Source organism: Fusarium keratoplasticum, chromosome 3, assembly GCF_025433545.1.
Source record: "Fusarium keratoplasticum isolate Fu6.1 chromosome 3, whole genome shotgun sequence".
Lineage (NCBI taxonomy): Eukaryota > Fungi > Ascomycota > Sordariomycetes > Hypocreales > Nectriaceae > Fusarium > Fusarium keratoplasticum.
This window is the reverse complement of record NC_070531.1, coordinates 2376788-2393679: the sequence shown is the minus strand read 5'-3', so window position 1 is coordinate 2393679 and position 16892 is coordinate 2376788. Positions and strand designations below refer to the sequence as shown.

Below are 16892 nucleotides of genomic sequence, written 5' to 3'. Positions count from 1 at the left end.
ACGATCAACCTTAGTGCACCGGTCTGTTGGTTGGTGACCGGCATAATGGCCGGAAGATTCAGCGCTCAGCAGCAGAAAACCTCGACTGGAAGGAACGACAAAGCTGCGAGAAGAGACGTCGAGCTATAGAGGGGGCGGGGAAAAGACCAGGGAACATAGGGTCTTTTGTTGTTGGTCCTATGGTGCATCGGCCGCCGTCCCGCTTCGGACCGCAGCGAAGGTGCATGGCACGCGAGTTATCACCAACAGACTTGAGGAACATGTCGTGCGACATGGTGAGAGTCTTTGTGCATCGAACGATGAACGGGTGGCCGGATGATTCCTGACCCCTTTCGAGCACCAAATCCCCGAGACAAGCAGCGAACTCCCGTCGAATGAGGCCAACCGCCCGCTGATGAAGAAAAAACAAGCGGAACGGTGCACGAATCGACGACGCACGCGATTAAACCCCCGTCAAAGCCCTCACGGGCCGCAGCGAATCGCGAGTCGCCTGTTGCCGCCCGCTCGAGAAGCCATGGCACATCCGCAAGGGTCGTCACGGCGTCTCTGGGCCAATCAGAGGCTCTCATAGCCTCATCACCGCTTTGCATCTCAGAGCTCCACCCTGATCCTGCACCCTCTTCCTCCGCCATCCCATCCGGCCCCCAACAGCTTCCGACCGCAATCGACCTGTCCTGAATGGAAAGGCGACGGACGCATGGACCGTAGCAAGTGCCAGGAACCCTGTGCTTGGATGCACCTGCGCGTCCAATCCCGCCACGTTCTCAGACGCTCATCTTCCGTGGCTTTGGGACGAGCCAACAACGGTTGAGAGCTTTGCTCGTTCGATTCACTCAATCACAATGCCCAGGCTCTAGCAGCTTTCACGAGTCTGGGTCTTGTTTGTTGACATTGTGTATAGCGCCGAGTCATTCCGCGATAAAATTCGCAAGATGGAAGCTGTTGATGGTTGTCAAGTGTCGAGGCCCATAACCATGGCCCCCAGTATGAAGAGAAACAGAAGAAACAAGAGGAAACAAAATCCGACCCCAGCCATCCATCGCGGCGATCCCCAGCCCGAAAGTGCAGACCGCACGCAGCCAACGGCCCCGGCAGACAAGCCGGGACCTCCACCTCCCGCCATCGTCTTTCCTCGCCCACTCTAGCTTGCCTGCATGCTACCCTCCCCTCCACTATCATCACGCCGGCTGCGCCTGTTCCTCGCTCAACCACGCCAGCTCTCGCGGCTGTGTGACGGATTAGCGGTCCACAGGCGGGGAGACTGCATTTCGAGCGTCAGCCAATATCGATGCTCCGTCAGCCGCTTGCCCTGGAAAAGCTGGGTGACCTTTCACATTCTGCGCAGTATGGCGCGCCTCTTGACGGTGCTTGTCGAAGCTCTTCCCTGCTGTGATTTGACCGGTCAACCTCTTTCCCACATGGCGAATCTCGAATTCCACCTCTCTCTACCCACCCCATGTCCGCGGTGACAAGCTTTGCCGCCGCCATATCACAAGAGGCACCCACCATCTGCCGTTTCCCATCGGACCCTGTCCAAGTTCCCTGGTCTAGTCTTGTCTGCTGAACGGTGAAGACCCGATCGCCTGAGGCCATATATCCGGCCGCATGCCCTCACGGCCCCCACCGTAGCTCTTGTTTTAATCCTCTGCTCTCCCAAATCCCCCCAGCACCAAGGTGTTTCTGTATACTCTCGTTTATCGTCCGTGCCTCTGTCACTCCTACATCCAATCGAAGGATCTGGTATTCTTCGACTCGGTGTAGCATAGACTGGTTATCCCTATTGTGCACTTATAGACCCTCGCAACCTGGACTGCAATTGATAGAGCAACAACTGGAGGCGCCGATTCGACATCGTCTCACACCACCAAGGCCCTTTATACCGACCCACGAGCTTGAAGTATATACTATAACTCGCCGTTCATGTCGAATTAGAGAAAGGCCTTCAACGCGCTCCGTCGCCTCTTTTTACCGCCCTCACCTGGAGCTCTGTCGCTGGTCGAAATGGCTCCCAACCTGCACATCCGCGAGGCCGTCAATGGGGTCTCAAGGTCCTTCTCAAACCTTGTCAAGCGCATTGAAATCGCCATCACACCCACAAGTCCACCCGGTCTCATCCAAGCGCAAACTGTCGACCCCTGGGAAAAGTCTGGCAAATATGGCCGAGGATGGTCATACTTCGCCATTGCCTTGATCGGCACCGTTCTCATAATGCGGGTCTGGCATCTCTGGCAGGACAAGATTCGACAGGCCATCTATAAGCAAGAGGTGGAGGAGCATTACCGAAACCTGTACAGCATGCAGGAAGAGTATGCCATGTCCGGCGGAATCCCGGGCGCACAGAGCCCACGACTCTTCCATGAAGGCGACGCGCCTGGTGAGAAGGCCTTCCGACCAAAGGCGCACTTCTCCTCTGTCAGCATTGTCAACGATACCCTGGCTCTGTTCCGTTGGATCTTTTACCGCCCCATCCCGGACTTTGTATGGGGAAGACGTCGAATTACCTTTTCGTCACTGGCCGTTCTCACTACCGTCTTCGTCTCGCTCATCTTTGTCGTCCTTTACTGCTTCCTTCAGCAGCCCCTGTACTGGCAGAGCATTCAGTATGGCTCACCGCCATTGGCGATTCGCGCGGGCATGATTGGTGTCGCCTTGACGCCTTGGATTATTGCGACGAGTATGAAGGCAAACCTCTTGACCATTCTCATCGGCATCGGCCCTGAGCGGCTCAACGTATTCCACCGATGGGCGGGCTATCTCCTGCTGTTCCTCTCACTCGTCCACGCCATCCCATTTTATGTCCAGCCCGTCTGGGATGATGGCGGCATGGAAGTGTTCCAACGCCTGTTCCCCGGTGGCAGTGGTATTATCTACGGCACCGGCATTGCCTGCCTGGTGCCCCTTATCTGGCTTTGTGTGGCGTCTCTCCCCTTCATCAGGAGAATGGCATACGAGGTGTTTGTCCTTCTCCACATCCCAGTGGGAATCCTCTATGTCGGCCTCCTTTTCTGGCACACAAAGAACTTTCTCATGTCATGGGCCTATCTCTGGACTACTGTTGGCATTTGGGTCTTCTGCTACTTCTTGAGACTGTTCAAGCTCAACTGGACCAAGCCCTGGCGCATGTCCTTCCTTGTTGGCGACGAGGCTGCCATCACACTCATGGCCGAGAACGCCATCAAGATCACCATCCCAACCCAACAGCGATGGAAGCCCGGACAATACTTCTATCTCCGAATGCCGGGTATCTCTCTCTTTGAGAACCACCCCTTTACTGTCGCTTCACTATGCAGTGACGACTTCCCTTCGGAATATGGTGAAGAGTACCGTGACTGTACTCTCGTCTTCCGACCCTATGGAGGATTTACTCGTCGGGTCCTGGAGACGGCCATTGAGAAGGGACCGTTCCATACTTATCGTGCTTTCCTGGACGGCCCCTATGGTGGAATGCGTCGTGATCTCGCTGCCTTTGACACCTGCATTCTCATTGCGGGAGGCAGCGGTATCACTGCGCTTGTGTCGCAGCTCCTGAATCTTATCAAGAGAATGCGAGATGGCAAGGCCATTACCAAGAAGGTCGTTGTCGTCTGGGCTTTGAAGCGACTTGAGGCGATGGACTGGTTCCGCGAGGAGCTGCGTATCTGCCGAGAGTCTGCTCCCCCTGAGAGTGTCACTTGCAAGTTCTTTGTCACCTCAGCTGTTAGAGCACGCCCTGGTATGGATGCGCCAGGCCCCTTCAACCAGGGCCCTCCCAATGCCGGCCCCAACAACCCCCGGGCTCTGAGCCACATGTTTCACGACAAGCTTGATGGGTTTGTGGCTGGTATTGCCTCAAAGCGAAACTCGGCCTTGATCCAGTCCGAGGCTCAGGGTGATCCGGAGCGCGAGCGAGAACTCCGTGCTGAGGATGAGGATCGCATCACTGCTCTTCCTCAGCAGAAGTACCTCCAGCCTCACTCATTCCCGCCTCCACCCCCCGGAACACCACCCACTAATCGAGAGGAGGCGTACAAGAAGCTCGATAATTATGGTTATCCCGAGGACAAGAAACCGGCAGTTGATGAAGACGATCAGCCTGCAAAGGAAGAATTCCGATTTAGGCCAATGAACGTTGAAAACCCACCTCACTTTAACTACGCACCACCGAGACCATCTCAAGAGCCGAGGCCGGAAGACGACGACTTGCCGGTCCGGGCTCCGGAGCTCGCGCATCTCCGAACTACCAACCTGGAACCCGCACGGCCCCGGCCTACATCGACATTCGGACCCCCTTCGGGCTTCGACTTTGGTTTCGCCAGCACGCCGACCGAATTTCAGAAGAGCTTGATGCGGTTCGCATTCCCCGTGCCCCACCAGATCGATGGAGGATGGAGTGTGGAGTATGGCCGACCTGACCTGGGTTACATGCTCAAGGAGTGGGCGACCGGTGGCCCCGATGGACGGGGTATTCTTGGCCGGCGCACGGCGGTGTTTGTGTGCGGGCCGCCATCCATGAGAGTCGGCGTTGCCAACACGGTGGCACGGCTGCAGGCCGAGATCTGGGGCGACGACGAACTGGAGGAGATTTTCTTGCACACCGAGAACTTTGCCCTATAAGAGGCGGGTTATCTGGAGGGATCGCAAGATGGACTGTATTTTTATGGGCTGGAATGACCTGGAGCGAAGAGATACCATGAGCGATCTGACTTTGATGACCTAGTACATAACTACTAGTACGACTACTACACATATATGTCCTTGGATGGACGGACTATATCATGTCCACACACTACTATACTATTACTCTAATTCCATCATTTCTTACCATGTTCTTTTGCTCTGTATAATCCGGTGATCGGCCGGCTCAATGGGTCATGACATGACATGATGACGAAGAGGCAGGCCAGAAGGGTTCCTCAAGTTGCCCCTCCCCCTCCCCCTCCTGCATGGTTGATGGAAGCCATGACGGACCCCACGCCGACTCAGAGCCGCAATCAATTGTAAACGGGGGTCAATGAGCTGCTTCGGGCGACCGTGATTGGCGAACCTTGACGGATTTTAGCCAGGGACGTGGGGAGTCGAAGCTGCTAAGACTGATGGACCGCAGGGTGAATGAGGCACCTTGATGGCTTCCACCCACGCGACTCGCGTTGAGGTGGTGAGCACCTGCATGGACAGGACGAAGGTACTTGAATCAAAGAGGTTCTCAGTGAAAGAGGCTGCTCAATTATTTTTCCAACTCACACCTGTTTATTCTCCTCCATCACATTGCATTCTTTTGCCATCCCTCTGCTAAGTGTGTTGCAGCACAGCATCGCCATCCCACCCCGAGACTCACTTACACCAGCATCATTGCCCTCATCCCAACCTTCCCCTCCAACCAGTCTCAAAATCTAGTCATCATGTCGGAGTGGCCCGAGCGGGATATCGACAAGATTGCCAAAGGGTGGTCCATCGCCATGCGTTGCTCCAAGGAGCGCCTCAAGCGGATTTACGGTCTTGAGACGCAGCAGCTGGATGATGCCGTCAACCAAGGCCGTGTTGTCCTCGAGACAGTCTGCGTTTTCATGCACGCCTGTGTCAAGCGTGGACAGTACAAGTAAGAATCTTGCAATGCGCTCTCACCTTTGCGGCCGAATTGACCGAGTATCTAGGCTTCCCCTCGAGTTCTGGCGGATCCTCCATTCTGAGTACGGCATCGTCGTCTACCCCTCCGCTTTCACAGAAGACATTGAGATCCAAGGGTTGGGCATGGACGTCACATTCACAGAGGCTTACCATGGCCACATTGGTAAGTTGCCCAATCCCTTAATATGCATTCGTCCTGGAGCTTACACATGCGTAGTGATGTTTGGAAGTTGCTGCGGGAGCACGAACCCGCCTCCTTGTCCCTTCGAGATCCTCACCGAGCCACCTCCGGTCTACCAGAAAGAAACCCCCAAGGTGGAGGCGCCCAAGCTCGACGCACCCAAGGTGGCATAGACATTACGTGGGAAAAAGGAGTGTGTTTTTTCAAGGATGGGAGCATCGGTGCGGTCATGATACGACGATGAGGGTTTAGCGGTTGGATTTCGCCGTTGAGGCATGGATGTTCGGAGCATTGAGGCATGGTATGGTAGGCGGGGAGCATGGGAGGGTTCGAGATACCTACCTCATGACGATAGGGGAATACGTCTAGGTTCAAGGTTTATATGATGATAGCGAATGAATTTTATATTCCAAAGTCTTTTCTTTTCCAATCGCTCCTTGAAAACGGTCATTTCTTCTCCTCCCGCTGTCCCATGACTCCATCGCGATTTGCCCTCCAAACGCCCTCTTCACCCTCAAATTCCTCACGCTTCCACACCTCGACCTTTGACTTGCACTCCTCCAGCGCTTCTTCGCCTGCCCGCCATGCCGCTTGCCGGTGCGGCGCCGAAACGGCGATCAGGATACTCTCCTCGCCGATGGGCACGGTCCCGAGCCGGTGAATCATGGCGACCCCGCGGAGGCCGTGTCGGTCCCGGACGTCCCTCGCGATGGTGAGCATGGAGCGCAGGGCGCGCGGGCGATAGGCCGTGTACTGTAGCTCCTTGACGGGCTTGCCGGCAAAACTGTCACGAGTTGTGCCTGCGGTCGTTGAATGACTGATCGAGTGTGAGGAGGTGATGCTGCTGCTTACCTGCAAAGAGCACAATGGCACCCGCAGAGGGGCTGCGCACACGGTCCATGATGGCCTGGGCGTTGAGATGGTCATGGGTGAGGGCGACATGACAGCCTTCATCTGACAGTTCCCAGGCATCCTGAGTATTATTTTCCGAGGCTGTCATTTTCGACTACGGTCTATGTGATAGTGAGGAGGTTAGGCTCGCCTCGGAGTTGTCGTCGTCAAGAGTGGGAGGATATGTCATTGGGTTGATTGGGTTTCTGACGGCTAGTACCCAAGAGGGGACAACGAACCAAGGAGAACCAACGTTGAACGGCAATGTTTTAGAGGAGATTTATTTTAATGAACAAACGTCTTAAATGATACTCTCTGTTGCTCCTGTAGTAATATTGTATTCAGAATGCAGTATATATGGTGGGCGAAGAGAGCCCCATGAGTAAGCTTAGGTTCATGTGAACTGTAGGAAAGATCTGGGACAAGGCATCCATTTCAAGGATCCGCATGCAGCGATTAGAGGCCTTCTGTACAATATCTAGAGACAGCCGAGACACGAAGCCCAAAACCCGGGTTCAGATTGTCTTGTTCTGAAGTGGTGAGAGTTTCTAATCTACCAGGTGATACTTGAGTACAACCTCTCAACGGCACCTCGTGGAGGACTGGTTTCATGGAAAAGAAGACTAAAAGCCAAGCACTTTGTGATATTCTCGTAAATTCCAGATGTAGCCTTGATTCACATTCATTTATGCTGAGAGTGTGCGCGTTGGTTTAATGCACATCAGTGAGGCCTCGTGCAGCGCATGTCACAAGCGCTATGCCATTTTAGGAAATATGTCATCAGCCTACTTCTTCCCGCCCAAGCCTCGCCAACAACTTGACCTTGTACAAACAACTTTCCATTTTGCTTTTTTCTTCACCTTCTTATCTGTTCATTCACTTTCGTTTGGTTTGCGCGAATACGAATAATTCACCGTACGCGCCGACGCTTTTATGCGCGATCCTCACCATCACCATCACCAGACGCAAACGCTCGACTGGGAAACCAACCAAGAATGAATCCAAACGACAACTACCACGACCGAGACAGAGACGCCGGCTACCGATCGCGGCAGGGTAAACACACAACCCGGGCCTCTGGAAGTGATGGAATACACGAGAAGGACCTCCATGGATGATTTGAGCTTTTCGGCTGACTTCCCCACGGGACGGCGAGACCACTCCAGGTCTCCGCCCAGGCAAGCTTTCCGCGACGAACCACGGGGGAGAGACTCTCGGCACCGGGACGACGACATGCGCTACGACAGGGAGTACGATCGCAGACAAGGACGCCCCGATGATGGATACTCGAGACGAGGCCCCCGGTACAATGCCAATGCCAATGCCCGAGACGAGCATGACTATGGCGGCATGTATGATGATGGCGGCTACACCGGCAAAGAAGACTATGGCCGTGACCGATACGAGAACGAGAGGCACCGAGGTGGAAAGGGCCGGTACCGAGACGAGGATGACCCCAACTCTCGGTCCCCGTCAGGAAGCTACGACAACCGCAGCCGCTCCCACAGCCCAACGCGCGAGGCCGGCAAGCCAAGCGACACCGTCATACTCGAAGGTCTACCATTCAGCATATCGTCGAACGAGGTTGGTACCCTGCCGATCTGAGCAAGTGAATCCAAGCCCTGGAAATACCTTCTGGTCATCGAGTTGGAAAACCGCTTGTCCAGGAGACCGCTCCCATCTGTTATCTGTTCCGCGCTGCTTGTCCTGACCCACGAACAACGGCGCCGAGCTCCATATCCGATCACCGGCCAGTGTATCAGTTCGCAAGACTAATTGGAGAGCCTGCAGCTGCGAGAAAGCATTCTCAGCAACTCGATTGCCGCCGAGTTCCCGTCGATCGACGTGCGCGTGTCAGCCTCAAAGGGTGAGATGTCTACAACCAGACTCCAGTTTGCCGTCACTGACAAGTTCGGATAGGACATCGCAGGGCGTTTGTTCAGTTTCAGGAAGTCGATCATGCAGTCACCTTTATGAGAGAGCATTATCCAAAGCTTCTCGTTGAATTGTCGCATCCCACTGATGACGTACCAGAAGGGAAGTTTGATGCGTATATTCACTACGCTCGGAGCCGAGACACTCGCGATGAGTCTGATGTTCGAGGAGGCCCTGGCGAGAATTGGATTTGTCCTACAGTAGGTCTCCTGCTATGAATGTGCAATTCTTATGCTGATCAAAGGTAGTGTGACTTTTCCAACTACTCTACTCGGACCAAGTGCAAGATATGCGGTGGTCCTCAAGCCGGTAAGTTGGGTTTGCTCGCTTCACTGCATCAGTGCTAAACATGTTACAACAGCACCGGCATGGCAACTAAGCCTTACTGGCGTGGCAGATGCTGCCGACGTGCCGTCCCAGATTCTGGTTGTCTACCCGTTGGCGTCATTCGTGAACGAGAACATGCTGGCGGACGACATGAAGCGCCTGGAGCTTGTGAAACCGGAGAACCCCAAAGACAGCTCAAACGGTGCGCCCAAGCTGAAGTCGACAGCGCCAACTGGTGACACGACAGGTTACGGTGCCAGACCCGGGTCCCTGCATCGTGTATTCCTCATGCGCGACGTCAACACCAACGAGTCGTTCAAGTACGGCTTTGCAGAATTCTGGACAGTGGAGGATGCCACAGCCGCCATGACCAAATTCCGCAAGTCACGGTCGTTCACTGTTGCGGCCTGCCCAGTCACTGTGTCTAGCACGCACATGGGCGTCTTTGTACCTGAGCAACGGGAGGTGACACCCGAGATTGAGCACCTGTCTTTCAACCCTCTGTTCAACCCGAGCATTCGCGTTTGCTACCGAGACTTTCACGTCTACCCCAGCCAACAGGTGGTCACCACACAACCTCCGGACGGGGAGAGCACCTCGAAACGGCCCGCCGATGAAGGGAATGACAAGAAGCCAAAGAAGCGCAAGGCGGATGGTAGTCTGCCTGCGTCTTCCACCAAGAAGATGGTGCCGATGGCTGGGCAGATGGCTATGTGGCAGCGAAAGAGAGATGAGCTCCGCGACGGTCACGACCAAGGATCCGATAAGCCTGAGCTGAGCGACGTCAACCGAACACCTCTGCGGATGTCGCTGTCGGGAGGCGGGGCTGATGGGCCGAAAGCCCAATCTACGATCAAGATCTCGATATCTGGAGCCTCTAAGATTGGCGCCCCTGAGCCTGCGGCTTCTAGCAACCCGGTTGTGTCTGAGACACTAGCTTCGTCTGACAACACAACGAAGCAACCTGCCGATATTGCAGAGAAGCCACCAATCTCGTACGTTGACCGTGATCGTCTGATGTGTCTGATTTGCATGCGCAAGTACAAATCAGTAGACGAGGTCAACATCCACGAGAAGTCGCGTAACCATGCAAACGCCGTGGCGAATGAGGAGCAGGTCGAAGCTGCCCTCCGCAGGCTGGCCGCTCGAGATAAGCGACTGCAGAAGGAGGCAAAGGAGAAGACGGATGCAGCAGCTTCTCAGTACCGCGACCGCGCCAAGGAGAGACGAGATGCCTACAACCAGCCCACCAAGCCTACTCCAGCACCACATGGCAAGCCGAAGCCGGTATCGAAGCCGGTATCGAAGCCAGAGGAGCCCGCTCCGCCAGCCAAGCCTGCCCAGTCCAAGGGCGCTGGCATGCTCGCCAAGATGGGCTGGGCAACTGGTGCAGGCCTGGGCGCGAATGGAGACGGGCGAACCGACGTGATCGTGACCAACGCCTACCAGGAGGGTGTCGGTCTCGGTGCAGAGGGCGGTAATCTCGGTGATGCAGCCCAGCTGGCTGAGCGCAAGACCAAGAATAGCTACGCCGACTACGTGAACACGGTGCAGGACAAGGCCAGAGAGCGGTACAACAAGATGGGATAGGACAGTCGTCTCTTCAGAGCAATAGGATGATAGAATAGACTGGGCGTTGGGGGTATGCGCACGTTCTTTCACGTTCAAGTGCACATGGGACAAGATCCCGGGGTTTGTGAATTAAAATGGATTAGGAGTTAAACAACAAAGCGATCTATCTATATGATGTGTGTACTGGCCTGACCCTTGATCCAAGTAATGGACAGTAGAGTGAATCCAGCAGGCTGTATATGCCTTGTTTTTAAACCGAACAATGAAGTACCTGGCGTGACTAGATAGTTGTGCGAGTCAGGGTCGGGATAGGGAGGGGTAGGATCATGTACAAATGGTGGTTGATGTGTGCAAATATGACCATGTTTCTTTCCAACAAGGGGGTATCGTATATACATGTCGTGAGACGTAAACCTTGACGAGGGATTCTGCCCCCGAAATAGATGTGATAACGAAATACATCAGTCCATGCTACCATGCATGTCCTACGCCAGCCGGCTTTTTATCCTCAAACACTAAACTCCCGCCCAAACCCTTTTACAGAACTGTCACCACGGCACCCAAGGCCATCATGAACATAGCCATGAGAGCAGGGACCAGGTGGCCAGCTGCACTGTCATCGTCGTCGCCGGATTTGCCTGAGGACGCGTCAGCTCCGGCGGTGACGGTGACAGTCGGGCGGGAGCCAGTGGAAGAGGAAGCGTCAGTAGGGCTGAAGGTGGACTTACTGGCGACACCACGGACATCAGGGAAATCCTTGTCGTCGGCATTGAGCTCGACAATGTCGCTCTTGCTGGAGCCGGGGTTGGCCTCGGCAATGCCCAGCTGCTCGTTGGCAAGGTCGTAGACAACGTAGGCAGAGCGCAGGAATGTGTCGCCAAGGAGGAAGAAACCCTTGGGGCTGACACCGTAGTTGCTGGCGGCGCTGAGACCGAACATGCAGACACCATCCCAGTCACCAAAGTACTGGTCTAATCGCGGGTCTTCGAATGCGCTCTGCTGGTCCGCAAAGGCATCGATCACCATCTCGTCCATGGGTACTGAGATGGTCTTGTCCTTGAACTCGAACTCAAAACTGATACCCTCACCCTTGTCCTTGGCGTAGGCACAGTCAACCAAGGGGACCGCACTGGAGCCGAGGGAGAGAATGTCGAAGCGGTCGTAGATATCCTTGACTTGGCTATCAGGAATAAGGGAGATGGTGGAGCCAGAGTCGAGGATGGCAACAGCACCGGAGCCCAAGCCCTGAAGGTTGAGTTTGGTTTGGCCATCCGGTATCGTGACCTCCATGCCCCTGATGTTGACGGCGAACGAGGTGACATTGCCGTCTAGGGAACTGGCTGAAGCCACGAGAGGCAAGGTGGCGAGCTTGCCGACAAACTTGGACTTGTCGATACCGCCAAAGAGAATGTTTCCATCATCGGCGGAGAGGTCGTTCTATAACCCATGTTAGCTGGACGATGTCGGAGTGGTGAGGATGCTGGGTGGCATACGAGCCAGAGACTGAAAGCTGCCCTTTCGATCAAGCCCTGGGAGACCATAGTATCGACAATGGCTGGATACGGCTTCTCGGCGGCGACGTTAGCGGAGAAGCCCAAGCCCATAATGCCAGTTGGGCGGACAGAGGTGACGGCAAGACCAAGCTGCTGCTTCGTGATCTTCTTGCCATCGATGGTTACTGTGTCCTCGAAGTAGTCGCCCTCGATGCGACGGTTATCGAGATACTTAATGTCGAAGCCATCACGATCGATAAGTTTGTATGTGCTACTGTCATCGGGGTTGACTATCATGATGTCAGCTAGGTGTCCTGTCGTATGCGCATCGTGTGGTGAACATGCATGTGGCGTAGCATGAGCCAATCTGGGCCTGCAATTCAGGGTCGTTACACAAGTCGGTGTCGTCCGAATTCACCCAAGTGTCGCTGCTGCCCGTATCGAGGAGAAAGCTGAGTTCTTGAGGTGGCGTGCCGACCTCAAACTTGGCGTAGTAGCCACCACCCGAGATGTTGTTGAAGCCATCGAGGTTCAGTGTGCCGTCGCGTTTGTGGAGCGATGATGGAATATCCAGCTTCTGCTTGTTGACGGGAGCCAGAACGGTGCCAGCTGAAGCTCCCGCGACGAGGGAGAAGAGGAGGGGGAGCGTGCGCATCGTGTCGATCGATCGTGGGTTCGCGATGGAGTCGTCGGAGCGTCTACGCTTGCCGTGCTTGCCCTAAACTTTATCTGACGACAAACCTCCTGATGATTAAAGGAACGGCAGATAAGAGGGAAAAGAGGAAAAAAGAAGAGTGTAAAAAAAGTAGGAATGGACTTGGAGAAGAAAGAATTAAGAGCAACACCTGAGAATCCACCAAACAACACTTGCTCTCAGCGGGACGAGATGGGGAAAGGAAAGAATGGAGGTTGCTGATTTATGCGGGATCGACTTCCATATCTAACTCACCAAAGTCACCACCTTCCCATGTTTCAAAGACTGGTAGAGCTAAAAATTGCAGGCACTGACGACGCCTCGACGCCCCCCGGACCTTCCCAGGCCCACTTGCCCACTTGCCCACCCGCTAAGGCAGGTTCCTGGGTGCGCCTTCCCTTACCGACGGTAGCGCCAGCGCCACTCTACCTACAGAGGTAAGGTAGCACTGAACGTGATTCAGCCTAGAGGTAGAGATACCTGAGATACTTGTAAAGCCTCCGTCTCTTGATGGAGATTCCTTCGACATGAGAATCTCTTGAATCACTCACTCTCCAGTTACACCAAACTCCCATTATGCGCAGCCTCAAAGGATCTGCCAAGACTTGTTCTACCCCGGTCCCAACATGCCGTTCCTTCCAACTGCCTAAGGATTCCTCCAATCACCGACTCAACAAGGCAGAACCGAGACATTGTCGCAGCCAACAAGTCTTCAACATAGAGGCAGAAACAGGACGAAAGATGGATCGAACTGGGCCAATCACGATAATGACGCGTTCATTTCGACTCACATGATATGCCTCTTTGCCCATCCTTTCTACTGCGCCTCAGTATCGACACCCTCGCCTTTTAGCTCTACACCTCAGCCTCTACCCTCGGACCTTGGCGCAACTCGGTTGTCATGCAGTGGACTTGGCATCCCCCTGGCAGGGCCGTAATCAAGGTTGCATGAGTTTCGCAGGCTTCTTTTTGTCTTTACGCCACGCGAAAGCGCCGCTAAGCTGACGAACAACCACCACTTTTCTTGGATTCCATATATCGTAGCGACAGCGCCTTCGCTGTGATCCTAAGCGAACGACCGACAGTCGCTTAGCAGACGACTCTACGCGTTCATTACCTAGGTACCTAAGCTACTGTCGGATTTACCCTCTTTCTCTCGCAGTACTCACTCGTAATCGGTCACACGGTAGCTCAAACTCAATGTCAACATCATGGATTCCCCATGAGCTGCCCCGCTTAGACTCCCATCACCTCGAACAATGACGAACACTTCAACGACAGTACAGCTGAGTCATGTTTATGGGCTCAATTCTTTGAACTCAGATCTCGCTATTAACCGATGGAAAGATCCTGTCTGCCTCCTCACCCAGTTTTTTGGGCGCCCTGATTCTGTAGCTTACTATTTGAATAACAGCCATGGCCCGATTTTAGAACCGAGACTTGTCCAAGACTTGATTGCCAAGGAACATGCCATGTTCAAAGGCCAAACTTGTTGGAATGCGCCAGAAAGTTAGTTGTTCCGGCTGCTTGGCTCTTTGTCCTGCCAAGCGTGACTAGCCTACTATTGGGTACCACAACAATACGATTACAACCAAGGAGGTACCGTCACATCAGCTCTTTTACAATATCAATATCGACAAGAGAATTTTTTAGAATCATATCAATTAATTAACGACCCGCCTATCCGCAACTCCGATATCTATCTCTGTCTCAACTTGGCGATACCCGCCTCACCTACAGTCCTATGGTAGGCTCACTCCGTTACCCGTTCTTCCATATCAGTCTCTATCGTTACTCACTTGCTACTTCTCAGGATTACTCCCAATTGCGGACTTCCCCTTGGGCAACCCGTTCAGGAGCCTCGCCTTTCGGATCTTGTTTAGCCATCTCCGGAGCCTTCGCCTTGGAGGTGGGAAGCGAGCTGATTCGGGGGAACAAAGGTTCATCCATTCCGCCAAATGTACCCCATTCGAGGGTGAGGCGACGAGCCTTCTCGATGATAGTCGGGAAATCGGATGGGCCGGGGGCGACGCAATTGAAGAGCTTCTCAATGCAGATCCTGTCAGCACCGTATACCTCAATTTCACGCCGCAGGGCGTAGATCTCATATCGAGTATCATTAAGCGTGTTGCAAACAATTTCGTCTTTGCGCTCAACCAGATCCTTGGGGAAGAGGGTGGCATCCATGGGGCCTACCCAGCCTGCCTGGCTCTTGTAGGCCCAGTACCGCGAGATGAAGTCGGCAGATCGGGGGTCAAAGTCTTTGACTACCGAGCTGTTGATACCATTGGCCTTGAAGACGGCCTCGCACTCGGCGCACCAACCGCGGGCCAGCTCTGCCATTCTCGTGATGATGCATTGATCCTTAGACAACTTGGGCTTCCACCAGAGGGCCTTGTCGCACTTGACTGTGGGGACCTTCCGGGAGTGGGCACACACCGTGAAGAATACGGTGGTCTTGTGACACATGGTGATTGTCTTTGACAAGCGTTGCTAAGAAGAAAGAGGTGTCGATCTGATGACGGTGTTTGCGTTAAAGGTTGTTGAGATGTTGTCGTCGGAGTTTCACGACCCAGTGCTATTTATACAAAACCTTGAGGCCTCACTCTTGTGAATCTCCTTGCGAACATAGAAAGCATGACGCTATGTGTGTAGGTTATTTCCCCATGATCAAGAACTGAGTAGCTCGATATTGCTAGAACATAAAAGGGAGACATGCATCGTCTGCATAATACTTGAGTTGTTGCTTGTTCGACTGGTCCACATGTAGGTACTCTTCATTGTTCTTGGAGACACAATGACAACAACTGAACAGACGTTTGCTACACTCCAGAAAGAAAAAAACATGTGTGAATTACCAGTTGTGAACTTTGAATCGTATCCAGGCCAACCGTGAAAACCTTCTATCTCGCTCTCCAACAATATTACAAACGCTCTTGATAATGAATGTTACTCAGCCATCTATAGCTTTGCACTCTTTTCTCCCCCATCTTGCTTAAGTCGAACAACGCCCTAAACCCAACGTTAGCAAACATCACATCAAGTACCTTCAACAAAGACTTACCTCTTGGTAGCATGTAGCCAACAACTCGCCATCCTTACTGAATATCCTCTGCGCAACGACGCCTCTACCATCACCGGCCCACGGACTCTCCATCTCGGTAAACATCCACTCGTCGGCCTTAACGGCCCGAGGCTCGTGAAAGTAGATGCTGTGGTCGAGGCTCACCAACATGCCCAGGTGCGGCCGGCCTCGCCATTCCTCGACGCTGCTGCCCATGCCCTCAAACTCACACAGGCTGCGAACCTGCTCCTGCGTCGCCTCGTCCAGAGAGGGCACCTCGTCCGGGGAGAAGGGGAACCGCCAGAGCCCGTGGATGCGGGATACGGTGCCGATGAAGTAGCTGTCCGACATGTACGCCAGCGCGTTTAGATGTGCTTGGTGTCCACCTGACGGAGAGATCTTTTGCCGCGACCGCATCCACTGCCGGGACTTGCGGTCCTGCGGTTCGGCTTTTGGATCGCCGGCCCGGAGAACCTCGATCCTGTGGCTCTGGAACGGCCCCGTACGAGCCCACTCGGGCTCCCCATCCCAGTCGTCCGGCGGCGCAGACACACCTTCCGGCAGACTCGCCGCATGCCGCACCTCGCGTCTCTTCTTATCAGGGGTAGCCTCACGGACGAAGCTGATGGTGGTGGTGAAGATGCAAGCTCCCTTCTGCCGAGCCTGGACTGTGCGCGTCGCGTACGATCGACCATCACGGACGCGCTCGACGTGGTACAGGATAGGCGTCTCGGACGATCCCGCAAGGAGAAAGTAGCAGTGGCACGAGTGGACGAGAAAAGTCTCTGGCACCGTCTTTTGCGCCGCGGCGAGGCACTGCGCGATGACGGCGCCGCCGTAGATGCCGCGGGCGCCCGGGGGATGCCACTGGGGGCGCGTGTTTGTAAAGACGTCCTTGCGCGGTCAGTGTTTGAATTGACGAGCCCTACGGGTTGATGGACTTACTTGGCCCAGGACCTTGAGCTCCGTCACGTCCAGCACGTTCTCAATCAGCGACTTGCTCGCGTCCGGCTCCGGCGGCCGAAGGAGCGTGGGTCTATCTTCCATGGGCGGCATCTTGGCTCTGCTGCGATAATTGGGGGAGTACTGTTCACAGCACAGTGGATGTACGAATAAAGACCAATACCCAGC

At 54.4% G+C, this 16892-nt stretch overlaps 7 protein-coding genes across 7 annotated transcripts; 3 read left to right on the top strand and 4 right to left on the bottom strand.

Moving 5' to 3' along the window:
• Window positions 1-2001: 2001 nt before the first annotated feature.
• On the top strand, window positions 2002-4593 carry NCS57_00409700 (FAD-binding FR-type domain-containing protein; the record flags this gene model as incomplete). The annotated part of the gene is made up of 1 exon (XM_053054072.1): window positions 2002-4593. One exon carries the CDS (start codon window positions 2002-2004, stop codon window positions 4591-4593), a length of 2592 nt encoding a protein of 863 aa, XP_052916232.1.
• Window positions 4594-5216: 623 nt separating this feature from the next.
• On the top strand, window positions 5217-5958 carry NCS57_00409600 (uncharacterized protein; the record flags this gene model as incomplete). Its single annotated transcript, XM_053054071.1, has 3 exons — window positions 5217-5575; window positions 5631-5767; window positions 5822-5958. The coding sequence occupies exons 1-3, from the start codon at window positions 5379-5381 to the stop codon at window positions 5956-5958; spliced, it is 471 nt and encodes a 156-aa protein (XP_052916231.1). The 5' UTR covers window positions 5217-5378.
• Window positions 5959-6232: 274 nt separating this feature from the next.
• On the bottom strand, window positions 6233-6785 carry NCS57_00409500 (Molybdopterin synthase catalytic subunit; the record flags this gene model as incomplete). The annotated part of the gene is made up of 2 exons (XM_053054070.1): window positions 6233-6585; window positions 6638-6785. The coding sequence occupies 2 exons, from the start codon at window positions 6783-6785 to the stop codon at window positions 6233-6235; spliced, it is 501 nt and encodes a 166-aa protein (XP_052916230.1).
• Window positions 6786-7762: 977 nt separating this feature from the next.
• NCS57_00409400 (uncharacterized protein) lies at window positions 7763-10528 on the top strand (the record flags this gene model as incomplete). Its single annotated transcript, XM_053054069.1, has 5 exons — window positions 7763-8260; window positions 8468-8543; window positions 8597-8811; window positions 8860-8920; window positions 8973-10528. The coding sequence occupies 5 exons, from the start codon at window positions 7763-7765 to the stop codon at window positions 10526-10528; spliced, it is 2406 nt and encodes an 801-aa protein (XP_052916229.1).
• A 519-nt stretch (window positions 10529-11047) lies between these two features.
• On the bottom strand, window positions 11048-12658 carry NCS57_00409300 (Peptidase A1 domain-containing protein; the record flags this gene model as incomplete). Its single annotated transcript, XM_053054068.1, has 3 exons — window positions 11048-11947; window positions 12004-12293; window positions 12349-12658. 3 exons carry the CDS (start codon window positions 12656-12658, stop codon window positions 11048-11050), a joined length of 1500 nt encoding a protein of 499 aa, XP_052916228.1.
• A 1854-nt stretch (window positions 12659-14512) lies between these two features.
• NCS57_00409200 (uncharacterized protein) lies at window positions 14513-15166 on the bottom strand (the record flags this gene model as incomplete). Its single annotated transcript, XM_053054067.1, has 1 exon — window positions 14513-15166. One exon carries the CDS (start codon window positions 15164-15166, stop codon window positions 14513-14515), a length of 654 nt encoding a protein of 217 aa, XP_052916227.1.
• A 492-nt stretch (window positions 15167-15658) lies between these two features.
• Window positions 15659-16817, bottom strand: NCS57_00409100 (uncharacterized protein; the record flags this gene model as incomplete). Its single annotated transcript, XM_053054066.1, has 3 exons — window positions 15659-15709; window positions 15762-16655; window positions 16707-16817. 3 exons carry the CDS (start codon window positions 16815-16817, stop codon window positions 15659-15661), a joined length of 1056 nt encoding a protein of 351 aa, XP_052916226.1.
• Between the last annotated feature and the right edge of the window lie 75 nt (window positions 16818-16892).